Here is a 15,604-nt window from a genome sequence, read left to right as displayed (position 1 = left end):
GGATATGACTGACTAATATTTTGCTGTCTAAGTTCATGCGCTGTGTGGTTTTGCTGGTAGGGAGATGTTGACTTCATCAAATGAACTGGGAAATGTTTCTATTTCTGTTATTATACAAGATCTGTGTCTGTCCTTAAATTTTTTTTTTGTTATCTTTATTTATTTACTGGATAGAGACAGCCAGAAATTGAGAGGGAAGGGGCTGATAGAGAGGGAGAAAGACAAAGAGACACCTACAGCCTTGCTTTACCACTCGTAAAGCTTCCCCCCTGCAGGTGGGGACCAGGGACAAAGGCTGAGTGGAGGAGCTGGGGTTTGAACCTGGGACCTCTCCTTAAAATGTCTAAACATTTTCCAGTGATAGTTTTTGGGTCTGAATATTTCGATTTTCAGTATTATTTCAACATGAACTCATTTGAACAGGTAGGGCCCAGGAAGACTGTGTCCAGTAGGATCTGGAGTAATTCTAGTCTCAGTTACTGCTGTCTGTCACACACCTGTGTGTCCCATTAGACTGGGTGCTTCTTGGAAATAGGCATTGTGTGTTGGACATCCTTGGAACCTCAGCACCTAGGACAGCACAGAACATAGTAGGGGGTTAGAGTAGGAACAGGTAGTATTTATGGATCTGTTCTTTGCCTAAGCAGCTACTGATCAAGCACTGACCAGCCACCACCTTGAGCAACCTGTTGTGCTCAAGCACTTAAAGATCACTGACTTGCTCTCCAGAGCTTAAGTTTTCCCATCTCATTATATGGACAAGGGATTTTTGGCTTGATTTGAGAAAGTATTCATTGATCAGCCTCTCCCAAATTGTTTCTTTCCACAAGTCTTGATGCATTGTATATGTTTTTCTTTCTAACTCTTTTTAAAAAATTGTATTTGTTTTCCCTTTTGTTGCCCTTGTTTTTCGTTGTAGTTATTGATGTCGTTGGATAGGACAGAGAGAAATAGAGGAGAGGAAGACAGAGAGGGGGAGAGAAAGATAGACATCTGCAGACCTGCTTCACTGCTTGTGAAGTGACTCCCCTGCAGGTGGGGAGCTGGGGGCTCGAACTGGGATCCTTACGCTGGTCCTTACGCTTCGGGCCACCTGTGCTTAACCTGCTGTGCTACTGCCTGACTCCTCTAATTCTTTTTTTTTTTTAAATAAAAAAATATTATCTTTATTTACTTATTGGACAGAGATAGTCAGAAACCAATAGGGAATGGTGAGATAGAGAGGAAATGAGACAGACAGACACCTGCAGCCCTGCTTCACCACTCGTGAAGCTTTCCCCCTGCAGGTGGGGACCTGGGGCTTAAACCTGGGTCCTTGTGCATTGTAACATGTGTACCCAACCAAGTACACCACTACCTACCTGGCTCTTTTCATTCTAACTCCTGCTGTTCTGTTTCTTTTATTTTCTCTTTCTTTATTTCCCCAATTTCCAGTTTCAGATGTTGGCTTTGATCCATGAGAGCCCCTGGCTGGGTATAGTCCATGGGTGGGCACAGTTGTAAGATGAGGGTTGTGCTTTGAGTTTGTGGAATCCTGTGATAAGCAATTTTTTTTTAAATTTTGACCTTGACTTTTGATGCTAGAAGACCGTGAGGTGCTGTAGGAAGGTCACAGGTGAATGAATGATGAGAAAACTTAAACCAAACTGATGTCAGCAGATAAGGCCACAAATAACTTCAGACTTGGCAGGGATACTTTTACTTTAATGTATTGTCTTATTTATTTATCTTCCATATGATTTATTGGCAACAAATGCACATTTGTAGTTATGATCTTTTTTTTTTTTAAATCTTTTACTTTGTCATAAACACTCCAAAAGGACAAGGACTAATGTGTGTAACACCTATGCACTTAGCGGATGCTCAGTAAATATTTATTAACTAGATGGGTGTCACCATATTTCTATAACTCATTCCTTGGTTGAACACTTGGTTTGGGGCTGGGCAGTAGCGTAGTGGGTTAGGTGCACTTGGCGCGAAGCACAAGTATCCCTGTTTGAGCTTCCTGCTCTCCACCTGCAGGGGTCGCTTCACAGGTGGCGAAGCAGGTCTGCAGATGTCTATCTTTCTCTCCCCCTCTCTGTCTTCCCCTCCTCTCTCTGTCCCATCCTGCAACAACCACAGCAATAACAATAACAACAGTGATAAACAACAAGGGCAACAAAAGGGGAAAAATAGCCTCCGGGAGCAGTGGATTCATGGTGTAGAACACTTGGTTAGGGGCCCAGGTGATAGTGCAGCGGGTTAAGCGCACATGGTGCAAAGTGCAAGGACTAGCGTAAGGATCCCAGTTCAAGCCCCCAGCTCTCCACCTGCAGTGGGGTCGATTTACAAGCGGTGAAACAGGTCTGCAGGTGTCTGTCTCTCTTTCCTCCTCTCTCTTCCCCATCTCTCTCAATTTCTCTCTGTCCTATCCAACAATAACAGCAATAACAATAAAACAATAACAACATGGGCAACAAAAAGGAAAAAATGGCCTCCTGGAGCAGTGGATTCGTAGTGCAGGCACCAAGCCCCAGCGATAACCCTGGAGGCAAGAAAAAAAATACACAAAACAACCAAACTTGGTGATCTCTGAGGACTGGGTTTTTCTCTGTGGCTTCTCCTCTTGTGCGTTTTGTTGGGTAATTTTTATGATCCTTAGTTTCCTTGTGCACTTAGCAGAATTCTTCTGGGTCTCCCCCCAAAATATAATGCATTTGGATGGACATTGAGTAGATGTCTGCCTGTCCCCTTCTCATTCCTAGATCCCTTCCTCCTTGTTACTTTGCTAATAGCTCAGCTGCCTATCATGGCCCTGTTTATGAGGGCCCTTATGTGGTGGGAAGGAATTGCCAGTTTCTGCAGCGGTTGTCCTCTTTCACTGTAAGAATGTCTGGGACTAGACACGACCACTGTAAAGCTCTTGAGCTTAGAGGATGAGTCCTGGTTGAGTCTGCTCTCTCAGATCTACTAATCTCTGCTGAACTGTGAGCCACCAGGCAAGAGCCGGGAGCTGATGGTGAAGATACACACTTCAAACTGCAGGAGGGCTGGGCTTCAGGACCAGACCCCCTTCCCAAGTCCTTCTGCTGAGAAACGAGACAGAAGGCGAGGAGTAGGTATATCAAGATGTCAAGTTTATATACAAGAATATAAGGTTTATCTGAAATATTTACAGTGTTGGCTAAAGTAATATTTTTACAACTTTTAAAGGTCAACTACTATGTATATTACAGGTAAGCTACAGTGGTTTACTTTGCAAAATTAAGTAAAAAAAAAAAAGGTTTAAATGAAGCTTAAAGTACTCAGGCCAATTATAGAATTTGTCTGTCGCCCTTTATTTGAAGAACCCGTGCTATGGAGGTTAATGTGCTTTTCATAAATGAAAAATATCCTACCTGGAAATGCAGTACATGCTAAAGTTGCAGCTTCCCAAGCAGAGGTGTTAAGATGACACGTGAATGTTACAGGCACTGATTCTCAGGCTGGAGCTGAGAGTCGCTGAGATAACAGCCAGCTTTATCTCAACGAGGGAGAGTCAGTGACCCTGACAGTTTGGGGCCCATAGAAAAAAATAAAAACACACAAAAAAACACAGTTATATGTGAAGGGGAACTTCAGTGAGAGATGAAAATCAGCCGCCCCAAATCAAACAGGGGAAAAAAAAATCCGACCGACCCAAATCACAGTCGCACCTACTCAAAACTAGCTGGAGAGTGAGTTGTCTTAAAATTTCGCAAACACATTCACGATTTTATTAATTCGGACGTTTCTCAATGATCTGAGTGTCCTTCCTTTCTGTGGGAACAACTCTTGGCTCCCGAGCCCTCGCAGGGCCTTATAAAGTCAGGAAATGCTGTGTCTGCTAACATGTAAAAAGGCAGGGGGCGGCCCCAGGCTTGGGCTGGAGCCACAGGGGCTGTGCTCAGAGGGGAGAGAACTGGGGGGGCGGGTTGCGCGGAAGAACTAGCACTGCAGCTTGCGGATACTGCGGGAGATGCGCTTGAACTCTCTCTGCCCCTTCTGCCACCGTTTCACCGAGGTGATCACCAACTCCCCGCCCAGTTTCTGTCCCATGACCAAGTAGGGCGCGTTGATGTCGTTCATCTCCTCGCAGGTGCACTGCAGGCTGTCTTTGAGCCAGAGCACCGACTTCTTCAGGTCCCGTTCCGACACGCCGTTCAGCTTGTAAATGGTCTTGCTCTTGGTCTCCAGGATGATTTTGGTATCTCGGTTGATGTAGGTTATCTCCTTGACTTTGATCTTCAGAGCTATGAAGACAGAGGGGGACAGGATCACAGTTGTTACAATATTGGAGGACAATATTGATGCTAGAATACAATAGCCATCCAGAGAGTTTCAGGAAATTGTCAGGGTTGAGTTGAGCAGGTGGGCTCCATTTTTCTCAAAACATCTATTTATGGGGGTCAGGCAGTGGTGCACCAGGTTAAGTGCACATAGTATGAAGCTCAAGGACCCTCACAAGGATCCTAGTTCTAGCCTCCAGCTCCCCACCTGCAGTAGGGTGGCTTCACAAGTGGTGAAGCAGTCTGCAGGTGTCTATTTTTCTTTCCCTATATCTACACTCCCCTCTCAATTTCTCTCTGTCCTATAGAGGGGAAAAAAAAAAGAAAGAAAGAGAAAATGCTGCCAGAAGCCGTGGATTCATAGTGCCAGCACGCAGCCCCAGTGACTGGAGGCAAAAAAACAAAAACAAACAAAGAAACAAAAAACTATTTTAATTGCCACCAGAGTTATTGGTGAGGCTGGGTGCAGACACTGTGAATCCACTGTCGGCCTTTTTTTTTTTTTTTTTTCCTTCCTTCCTTCCTTCCTTCCTTCCTTCCTTCCTTCCTTCCTTCTTTCCTTCCTTCTTTATTGAATAAGAGAGAGAGAAATTGAGAGGGGAGAGGGTGACCTAGAAGAAGAAAGAGAGACACTGCTTCACTGTTTGTGAAACATCCTCCATGCAGGCTGGGAGCTGGGGCTCAAACCTGGGACCTTGCATATGTATGCACACTTAACTGGGTATACCACTACCTGGTTCCTAAAAATTTTTAATTTAATCAATTTATTTTTTGCCACCAGTTGTTACTGGGGCTTAGTGCCTGCATATTGAATCTTCTGCTCCCAGAGGGTTTTCCCCTTCCCTTTCTTTCTTCATTTCTTTCGTTCTTTTTTTTCTTCCTTTCTTTCATTTGATAGAGACATAGAGAAACTGAGAAAGGAGGAGAATGGGATAGAGAGACACTTGCAGCACTGCTTCACCATTCATGAAGCTTTCTCCCAGCAAGGGGGGAGCAGGGAGCTTGAACCTGGTCCTTGCACGTGGTAATGTGTGGGCTTAACTGTGTGTCACTGTCCACCCCAACTCCCCAACCATGGGCCCCATTTCTTTCTTTCTTTCGCCTCCAGGGTTATTGCCGGGGCTTGGTGCTTGCACCATGAATCCACTGCTCCTGGAGGCCATTTTTTCTCTTTTGTTACCCTGGTTGTTTTACCATTGTTGTGGTTATTATTATTGTTGTTATTGATGTCATCATTGTTGGATAGGACAGAGAGAAATGGAGAGAGGAGGGGAAGACAGAGAGGGGGAGAGAAAGACAGACACCTGCAGACCTGCTTCAACGCCTGTGAAGCGACTCCCCTGCAGGTGGGGATCCTTCCACCAGTCCTTGGGCTTTGCGGCACGTGTGCCTAACCTGTTGCACTACCGCCTGACCCCCCGGGCCCTATTTCTTAAGTCTCCCTGGAACCGTGTTTCAAATCCTTTCCAGGGGCCACGTGGGATTCACCTCCTTTCTCCCTTGCCCTGCATTTCTATGTAGGTTGCATGGGCTTGTCCTCTATTCAGCGAATGACTTCCCCTATGAAACTCTTCAGCCTGAAAGAAATGCCTGACTCATAGGTGAAACACGATCCTTTCATGGCCATAAACTTTAAACTCCATTTATTACATCAGAGAAGTTTTTGGACAAACCTGTAAGGAAATTCTATTACATAGTCATTGTTTTCTAAAGCACAGGCTATAGAGGAAGGCGGATTGATCTTACAGCTGCATTTGATTTGGTAAAATAACTCAGAGGAAAGAAATAGCCAAGACCCATTTCTTTAAGAGTACAACATGTTTCACTATAAAAAATTTTTTTTTTTTTCCTGAAGACCTCATCCTCGTATGCTATCATTTGCCTGTTCAAGGCCAAGGCAATTACAGATCATAATGTGCACGGTTTCCACAATGGATATGCAGGCTCATTAGAAAGCTGAGTCCAAATGTAAGTGGTTTGCTATACAAGACATATTTTTACAGTCACAAGCAGTGTAGTGTGCCTGGGCAAAGAGAACCCTGCAAATGTACATTCCAGAATTAAAGTTTCAGGACTCCAGGAAGGCAGGGCAGGGATAGAATTTTTAAGTTGGAAGAGCTCATCTGGTTAGAATCTCTTGTTTGTGCAGGAAGGATCTGAGGTCCAAAGAAATTCAGTCACTTCCACTGATGTCATTCTGTTAGGTTGTGGCCTGGCTGGGTCTAGTTTTCAAACGCTTCCTAAAATACCACTCTGGTGTGCTAAGGGAACATTTAGTTTCTTGTCCTGGCTGGAGTCATAACTCCCCTAACTGCAGAAGATCCCAAAACCCTCAGTGTCATTCATCAATAATTGTTCTGCAGAAGGTTAGAGTGTAACTTCCTGGATTCAGGGGCATCTAATGCATTGTTCAAATTAGTAACAGAGAGAGGGTGTGTGTGTGTGTGTGTGTGTGTGTGTGTGTGTGTGTGTGTGTGTGTGTGTGTGTGTGTATCTATCTATTTCTCTCTTCCTTGCAAAAGGGAATTTGACCGAGCACAACTTTTCCAGCCAATCAAGAATTGACTAAAGTTTAGCAGGCAAATCAAGGATGCTAGGACTTGGCCAGCCTTGATTTTATATAATACGCATCTGAACTGCAGTAATGAATTCTCAGAGTTGATACAATTTGAATCATGAAATAAGCCATGGGAATATCTTATGTCCCCATGGCCTTTATCAGGGGTGGGGGTACGGGAGATAGATGACATTATCACACACATTAACCTGCTGAGCTATCGCCCAGCCCCCCCAAATCAGCACTTTCAACCTGATATCTATTCATATCTGATCATTGGGAATGTTTGAGTATCAGTTAAGCTCCAAGGAAAAAATGCCTAATGTATCCCCAAGATAAACTTTCATAAAATTAGCCATATGATAGCAGGATGAAAGATGAGTAATAAATCTTTCCTCCTGGTTAAAAGTGAGGGGATATAGTACAATGTGACCTCACACTTGGTATACATAGAAGGCAGTTCTGGGTCCTACCAGTGCTCTTACCCTCCATGGAAAGAGGTGGCCTGCATTTCCCCTGTATTTCAGAAATGCACGGGCAGAGTGTATGCTGCCTTCACAAGTAATTCAGGTTCAATAAATCAGACTTTTCTGTTCTTTCTACCCTTCCTTCCACATCTGACCCCAGAGGCACTGCGGAATTCAGCATAGAGATCAGAAGGATAGGACGCACTTCCTATAGTTGAAGTTCATTATCTCCAAATGGGACACAACAAATGCAGGGGAATAGAGAGCATAACAATGCTGGTCCATCTTGTTGGACAACCATGTCACCATGAGCACGGACCCAGGCTCAAGTCCCTGGTCTCCACTTATGGGGGGAGGGGGAAGCTTCATGAGTAGGAAAGCAGGACTACAGGTGTCTCTCTTTCCTTCTCCTTTTTATCTTCTCCTTCCCTCTCAATTTCTCTATCTAAAATACGTAAAGGAAATTAAAAAGAAAAAGAAAACACAGCTTATAAGGTATGTGCATACATAATGCCTCGGATGTCCCACTTCCATGTTGTTTTGAAAGGTTTCTCCTAAGGAGAGTGAACCCCCCCCCCACCCTTGGCTCAGAATTTGATAGGCTATTTTTTTTTTTTTTTTACAAAGGAGGCCTTTTATAAATTAAGCCCCAAATCAAACAGGCAGTGTGTGTGTGTGTGTGTGTGTGTGTGTGTGTGTGTGTGTGTGTGTATTGGTCTTTCTCCTCTAAATGCAACTTCTCAGTGCCCGTAATATTATATAACCAACTTTTTCATGGACTTTAGGAGAGATCTGTATTCAATCCAGTGCAGCGGACATAAGCTGCCAGAAGAAAATGACATTTCATATAAACTTTTTTATAAATTTCATTAGCTTTATATATTTTTTCTATCTTGCCTTTAATCAAATCTCACAGCATGGAAGCTTAGAGCTGCGTTTTGCTACGGCTCTAGCGATCTGAGATGACTGCGGCCAATGTGTCTGGCCCTCAGCTATTTTGTATATATTTGAATGTAGACATGTGAAACTTTATCAGGCCTCTGGGCTTTTGCTGAGGGGAAGGGCTGGTTAGGACTCAGAGCCCTTCCTCAGCAGCAGTGTGAAGCTTTTCCCTGACTTGGGATATTATGGGACTGACTAAGCTTAAACCCAGGACACTCCCTGGAAGAGGGTATAAGGAGTAGTGGTGGGAGGCTTCCAGAATTCCAGAAGAGGGGCGGTAGCACACCGGCTAAATGCACATAGTCCGAAGCAGAATTCCAGAAGCAGAAGCCAGCTGGGAATTTCTAGGATGGCTAGAGAGAAGGGGGGGGGGGAACAGGTGGGCGTTGCTCAGTAGTAGAGCTAGAGTGACGTCTCTCAGTCTCCAGGACTTGGAGAAGTTAATTAATTTGAGAAATTAATATATGTCTGTCAGAACCTATCATTGCTTGATGGAGCAGGGGCCCCCATGCCTGTTACCTGGGAGACTTAACATTTTTCTGGAATATATTTTTAAATATTTTATTTATTTACTTATTGTTTATGGTGTAGAGACAGAGAAATCAAGAGGGAAGGGGGAAGACAGAGAGTCAGAGAGGCACCTGAAGCTTCACTAGTGGTGAAACTCTGACTCAGCAGGTGGGGATGGGGGTTTGAATCCGGGTCCTTGCACATTGTAACATGTGCATTCAGGTACCCCGCCACCTGGCCACTTACTGGAATAAATATTTTGAACGGGCACCAACCACTCAAACATACCTCTGTGCCATATGCTCTTGGAATAGAGTGGAAGTCTTGACTACTCTCAACTTTCAACTTGATCCCGACTTTGTGCTCACACGGGAGCCTTCTCACCCCAGAGACCTGAGGACAGCAGATTGAGGTGCCTGTAGAGTCCTGTGGGGACAGTCTCCAACACTCCTTTCTCTTAGAAATTCTTTCTCTCAAGGGCAAAAACTAAATACTCTATGCAACTAGGGTACTGTCATCATGCTACCTCTCATGTGTCCTGTCCCCTAAGTTTTATTTTTTTCTTCCTTTTAAATCTAAGTGGCTCCACCCCCAAATTATTATTATTTAAAAAATTTTTAAACTATTTATTTATTTTCACTTTTGTTGCCCTTGTTATTTTTTATTGTTGTTGTAGTTATTATTGTTGTTACTGATGTCATCGTTGTTGGATAGGACAGAGAAATGGAGAGAGGAGGGGAAGACAGAGGGGGAGAGAAAGATAGACACCTGCAGACCTGCTTCACAGCCTGTGAAGCGACTCCCCTGCAGGTGGGGAGCCGGGAGCTCGAACCGGGATCCTTACTACCCGGTCCTTGTGCTTTGTGCCATGTGCGCTTAACCCACTGTGCTACCGCCTGACTCCCCACCCCCAAATTATTAACCAGTCCCTCAGATCAATTTGGTGATGACAAATCAGAGGAGCAAATCATTGTGGATTACACTGAATGAAGGGAAAAAAACACAACATTTATTCTTGGTCTTCTCCAGGGCTTCACTGGTATGGACTGACTTTTTTTTCAGAAAGAGTGAGACAGAGAGAGAGAGAGAGAGAGAGAGAGAGGGAGGGAGGGAGAGAGAGAGAGTCATTGAAGCTTCTTTTAATGTGATAGAGGCTGGGCTCGAACCTGGGACATATATATGGCAAAGCAGTACACTATCCAGGTGAGCTACTTTGCTGGCCCAGAAAATGTACTTTTATTTGCCACCAAACAAGCCCTAGTAGCCAATGGACTACACCTGTTGGCAAGAAAAAGCCCAAGTGAAATGAGAACTGAAAATCGCAGTGTGAATGATAATCATTACTTGACCACCACTCAACAGAATGAAACTTAGATATAACTCGATGCAAGATGGAGGATCAAGGAGGAAGCGAGGGCCAGACACGTGGGAGAGTGTCAGGGAAATTGCTCTGTGGTGGCATTTTGCTCAAGTCATATCCACTAACATCGGCACGATGTGCACACCTTCCGTGTTTACTGGTAAATTAGACTTTTGAATGTGTGTATGTGTGTGTGTGTGTGTGTGTGTGTGTGTTTGTGTGTGTATGTGTTTGTGTCTTCTTTGCTTTCAGTGGTGTGTCACTTACCAAAGTCATTTTTACAAAGAGTCTCCATGATGTCATTGTCATCCTCATTTTTGCTTTTGCAGGCTTCACATACCTTGGGAGCTAGAAACAGGAAGAATCAGTCAATCTGCAGAAGAGGGACTAGCAGGTGGTGTTTGTCAATGACTCCTAAGAGCCCTGCCCAGCCAAGAGGAGGAATTGTCCTGTTAGACCGGCTCTGGGTGCCTTTCTAATAGTTCATTCTCAGGAAAGCCCTCCATGTCTCCTTCTTAAAAGGCAAAAAGGTGGAGGCCCAGATGTTGTGTCTAATAGATGGAGAATCCCAAAGAAAGTGGTGGTTGCAGGTGTAGCTGTGGTTGGCTGGGACAGGTTTTGGCCTTATATTGGGGCTGTCAGAAAAGTCATGACGTAGTCTTCTATGTTTTTCAGTGCAAAAAAAGTATCATGACTTCTCCAACACCCCAATAGTTCTTCCTTTCCATGTGACTCTGGGAGAAAGTTAGTCTTTGAAAAACTTGCCCCTGGTACCTCTCTTTGAGGGAATCTGGAAACCCAGCAAGCGTAGCATAGGGCCAAGAGTCTCCCTGCAGTGAAGCTTGGTCTGTGCTGGGCCCTTCAGCAGAACTTGGTGATGAAGGTGTCATTCTACGGCCTTCTCAGTGTGGGTAGAGGTGGCCAGCTGGCAGGGGGAGGTGAGAGTGTCTGGCGTCTTACTAGGGCCCTTCTCTACCTTGAAAACACTGCATTGCTACAGAATCCAAGGATTTATGCTTTCTACCAAGTGCATGCTTTTGCTGAGCAGAACTGATCTCATTTGTTCATTCCATCTCTGTCTTTACCTTGCCTACCTAAAAACTCTTTAAAAATGCCCACCAGACAAAAGAAGTCAACACTATTCTTGATGCTCAGCATCACAGCAAGCTTTCTGGGGTCCAATCATACCTAGAATATTCTCCAACTCGGTGAGCTGATCAGAAAAGCATTCTGGAAGAGCCCGATTTCTTGAGAAAAGGAAACAAAGCAGAAACCTGTGCCTTCCCTCCCATTTCCAGATGTGTGAGTGTTGTCTTTAACATTTAGGTAGGTGAAATGATTTTTTTTTTTTTAAATTCAGCCAAAATGGAGCTTTCACAAAACAAAAAAACAAACAAATGAAACTGACTCAGGACACAAGAATTATTTATGCCTTAGCAAACTCACAGCACAGTTTGAACACAAACTTTTATTTTGAAGGGGAAGTGACTTTGGGGAGAAACGTACATAAAGTCAGTGCTGCGAGCAGAATGGAAAGACATCAAGTGGAAAGACATCGGAACAAAAGCCACATGCAACACAAGGCTGCCCTTCACTCCTTCTCTAGCCCAAACAAAATGAAAACTGCTCCAATTAGGAGCTCTAGGAATGTATATAAAATGTTACTAACCTGTATTGGTTGGTCTGTGGTATATGTTGGACAAATGTTTGAAATATGCCAAACATTTGCAATAAATTAGAAATCTAGCCAATGAAATGATTGCAAACTGGTTGTGCTTGCCAGGAAAGATTGCTAAAGAGACTTTGCATTTTCCTTAGCTAATGATTGGCTGTAGGAAAACAATTAAGAGATTGAAAGGGAGATGCTGGTGAGGTTCTGAGGGGGACTAGGAAGCCCCCTTCTCCCTCCCAGGGGACCAAAATCAGCTCAGCCACATTGTCTGTGTTTCTTTCAGGCAAGAGTATCAAGGGCCCATGAGGTTTTCATTGCTTTGATGGCTTTTGCAAAGGAACTCCCCCTCTGTTTTCCTGAGGGGGGGGAACACACACACACACACACACACACACACACACACAAAATAACAATAACAACAACAACAAAAAAACTTGGGGGAACTCTCTTTTGCATGATTTTCTTCAGTTAGTTCAAACCACCCCTAAGATAGAAGCTGATTAGTGATAGAAGTCATCACACAATTTTTTTTTTTCTCATAGACACTTAAACACCTGGGCACTTACAGCCAAGTCTCCATTTTCAAGGTGCTCAGAGCCAAGCTGTTCTCTGTGCATTTTGGTGTGTGTGTGTGTGTGTGTGTGTGTGTGTGTGTGTGTGTGTGTGTCTGTAGGGAAGAAGTTCTCCAGCCTAGATTCTTACCCTCCTGGAAGGAACTTTCTGCCTAGGGCTCAGGATTTCTCCAACGCGTTGAACTTTCTGAGGTTAGAATCTTAAAACAGTTGCGTATGGATAAGGAAAAGCCAGACACCTTTTCAACTCCTTTAATTAAAAGCAAAAGGGGGGAAAAGGCCCTAACTATACCTCGGGGTGAAAATGAGGCAGTGTGTATGTGTGTTGTCTCAGTTTGTGGCGATGACAGATTAGGGCAGGGGACGCATCTTGAGGGAAACCCCCCAGCGGAGCGGAACGGGATGGGGTGGTCACTGCGGGCTTACCTTCCTCGGTGGCCGGCAGGAGGTGGTCGCCGCTGGCGAGCGGAATGCACAGGTCGTTGTCCTGGGGGAAGCGGTCGCACTCGAGCATGTCCGGCCAGGGGAAGCCGAAGGCGGACATGACGGGCGCGCAGCGGTCCTTGACCTGCACGCAGAGCGAGTGGCACGGCTGGATGGTCTCGTCCAGGTCGTCGAGGCACACGGGGGCGAAGAGCGAGCACAGGAATTTCTTGGTGTCGGGGTGGCATTGCTTCATGACCAGCGGGATCCAGGCGCCGGCCTGCTCCAGCACCTCCTTCATGGTCTCGTGGCCCAGCAGGTTGGGCAGCCGCATGTTCTGGTACTCGATGCCGTGGCACAGCTGCAGGTTGGCGGGGATGGGCTTGCAGTTGCTGCGCTTGTAGGAGAAGTCGGGGGGCCCGAAGAAGAGCCCGCGCGCCGAGCCCAGGCAGCAGTGCGAGGCCAGGACGAGCAGCAGCAGCGAGCCGGGGCCCTGCGGCATGGTGGGCGCGGGGGGCGCTCCGCCTGGGCCCACTCGCTGCGGGAGTCTGGGGGCGCTCGGCTCGGACGGAGGGGCGCTGCGAGCCCGCGTACGCTCTGGGGCTCCGACCCGGGGGAGCAGAAGGCGCGGCGGCTGGGGCCCAGCCGGAGCGTTCCGGACCTTTTTTATGCAAATCTGGAGGTGGGGGGGCGCCGGGGAGGAGCCTTGGAGAGTAACCCGAGGAGGGGTGGTCACTGGTCCCAGAGCCCCTCGCACGCTCCCTGCAGGGGGGTTTAGGCGCCTCCGCCCCACCCCCCTGGGTCGCCCTGACTACAGTCGTGGGTGAGCCTCGAGGCTGAGCCCCGACAGTGAGCGTGCAGAGTCGGGGAACCTCTATGCAGGTCCCAGCGGGAACTCGCCCCGCCCTCCATCATGCGGAGTCTGCTAGCTCGGTCGCCCTCCACCCCGCGCCCCGGCGGCCTGGAGTGTGTGCACCGGCCTGGGGCTTCAGGGGTGGAGGGGACACGATGTCCCAGAACTGCGGGCCGGCGGCTGTCCTGGGGCTCTTTGTGCCCCCCCCACACACACACACCTGGGGACCTAGCCGCCCAACGACCTTCCTTTCTCCGCCCCTTGTTCCCCCCACTCCCGAGTCAGAAGCCTTAACAGAGCCGTAGGAGCAAAACTTCATGGAAGAAGAAACAATGAGGCGTGGGGTGGGTAGGTCTGGAGAGCTGGCAGCGGTGGAAACGCCTGTACAGAGTCTCTTTGCTATCGCGGGGCTCCCCTCCAGTCCCCGGGTCTGCGGGTCTGCAGGTGAGACCGTCCTCCCCCCTCCCCGCAAATGAATGGGTGCGGCCCAGGGCGTCTGGCTGGGCTCGCAGAAGGGCAGTGTGGGCTCCCCAGGGCACGGTGTGCATGGTGCCTGGCACCAAGAACTGGTGGCTAGGCTGGCAGCGTAGAGAGAGGGGGTCAGAGGAAGCAGTCTGGCCAGGCGCCCACGAGGCCGGTCCTGGCCTTGGTACAACCAGGGCGACCACCCTGCACAACGGATGAGCAACAGGCCAGCTCTGCTGTAGTGGGGACTCTAACCGCGGAGCATTGCAGGTTCACAGATGTAAGCCGGGCCTCGGGTGCCAGCAGAGGGAAAGGTTTGTGTATGGGGGGGTTTGTTCCCCCCTAAGTTGTTGGGGGTCTCCCCGAGATGCAGGTCACTGCCCCCTCAGCCTCTCTCTGGGGTGCAGGTTCTTTCATATGGAAGGTGGGCCCTTTGTCATGACTTTCCAGCCACCAGCAGACCCTCAACCGGGATTCCTTCCTTTTTTCCGGAAGATGTATTAACCTTGGGCCCCCTCTCTTACCCTCCTCTGGCGTTACCCCCCAGACCAAATCATTGGGCTCCTTGTGTCCCCTGCTTGGGGGGGGTAATGTGTGGGCGGAGGAAGCTCGCACAGTGTCACCTCCTGCCCCTTCCTGGAAGTAAACACAAACTTGCCACCAGGAGGGAGGGCAACTCCTGCACCCCGGGTATCTGCCCCCCCCAAACCTAGCTGTTCCCCTCTTTGCTTTCTTCTAACTGCTGGTGCTTTGCTGCGAGGAGGGCGCTCAAAGGCCACGCTTCCGCCAGATGGGCCCTAGGACTTTTCATTCTTAGTCTAGCAGCCCAACACCAACTGTATTGAAAAAAGGGCCTCAAATGAACCAGGCAGAGACGCAACTGAACAGCTAAGCAGTCTGGTGAGGACTGGTGCGCAGAGGTGGTGGGGAGCAGGGAGGTTTTTACTGGGGTCTCCGCGTGCCCGCGGGTCCTCTAGAGTGGACTGAGCCCCCAAATGGCCCAGTACATTTGGGGTGGCGCCAGGGAGCTGCCTTGGGCCCCCCAAACCAAGCCGGCGGGTGCAGGAGGCTGCATTGTCTCGGAGCCCGCGCTGCCTCGCTCGCCGCCAGGGGGCGCCGGGAGCCTGGGTCTCGCTGGCCTGCGGGTTCCCGGGCTCGGGGTCACCCCCTTGTACCCATGTTTGCAGCCGCGACCTCACCCTGCAAGGCAGCGTCTCTCGGCTCCACCCGGGCTCGCCCCGCCCTCCTGCCACCGACCACTCGAGGGCCTACGTGACCGCCTGTGGGCCGAGCTGATTGTTGGGGTGCGAGGGGGACTCTCGTCTGAGAATCGAGCCTCATTCATCCATTGAAAGAGGATGCCAGGGACGGCCCCCTACTTCGCCCCTCTCCCCAGGTCCTGGCTCTCGCGCCCTGTAGGGAGAAGCGCACACTTGGTGCTCCCATGGGGGCGCCTTCTCGACCCGGAACCTGCACTTCTAGACTGCATCCTTT

General features: G+C 48.1%; 1 protein-coding gene and 1 long non-coding RNA gene across 3 annotated transcripts in view; one reads left to right on the top strand and one right to left on the bottom strand.

The window, feature by feature from the left end:
- Positions 1-15,604, top strand: part of LOC132534645 (uncharacterized) — a 118,617-nt gene that overhangs the window by 20,420 nt on the left and 82,593 nt on the right. The gene's annotated exons all lie outside the window — the stretch shown is intronic.
- On the bottom strand, positions 3,099-13,502 carry SFRP2 (secreted frizzled related protein 2). Its single transcript, XM_007529452.2, has 3 exons — positions 12,796-13,502; positions 10,393-10,473; positions 3,099-4,253 (listed from the first exon to the last, which is right to left on the bottom strand). The coding sequence occupies exons 1-3, from the start codon at positions 13,292-13,294 to the stop codon at positions 3,949-3,951; spliced, it is 885 nt and encodes a 294-aa protein (XP_007529514.1). The 5' UTR covers positions 13,295-13,502; the 3' UTR covers positions 3,099-3,948.

The sequence above is a fragment of the Erinaceus europaeus genome, chromosome 19 (assembly GCF_950295315.1).
Source record: "Erinaceus europaeus chromosome 19, mEriEur2.1, whole genome shotgun sequence".
Classification (NCBI taxonomy): Eukaryota; Metazoa; Chordata; class Mammalia; order Eulipotyphla; family Erinaceidae; genus Erinaceus; species Erinaceus europaeus.
The sequence above is the reverse complement of the archived record's forward strand: the minus strand, read 5'-3'. Positions and strand labels throughout refer to the sequence as shown.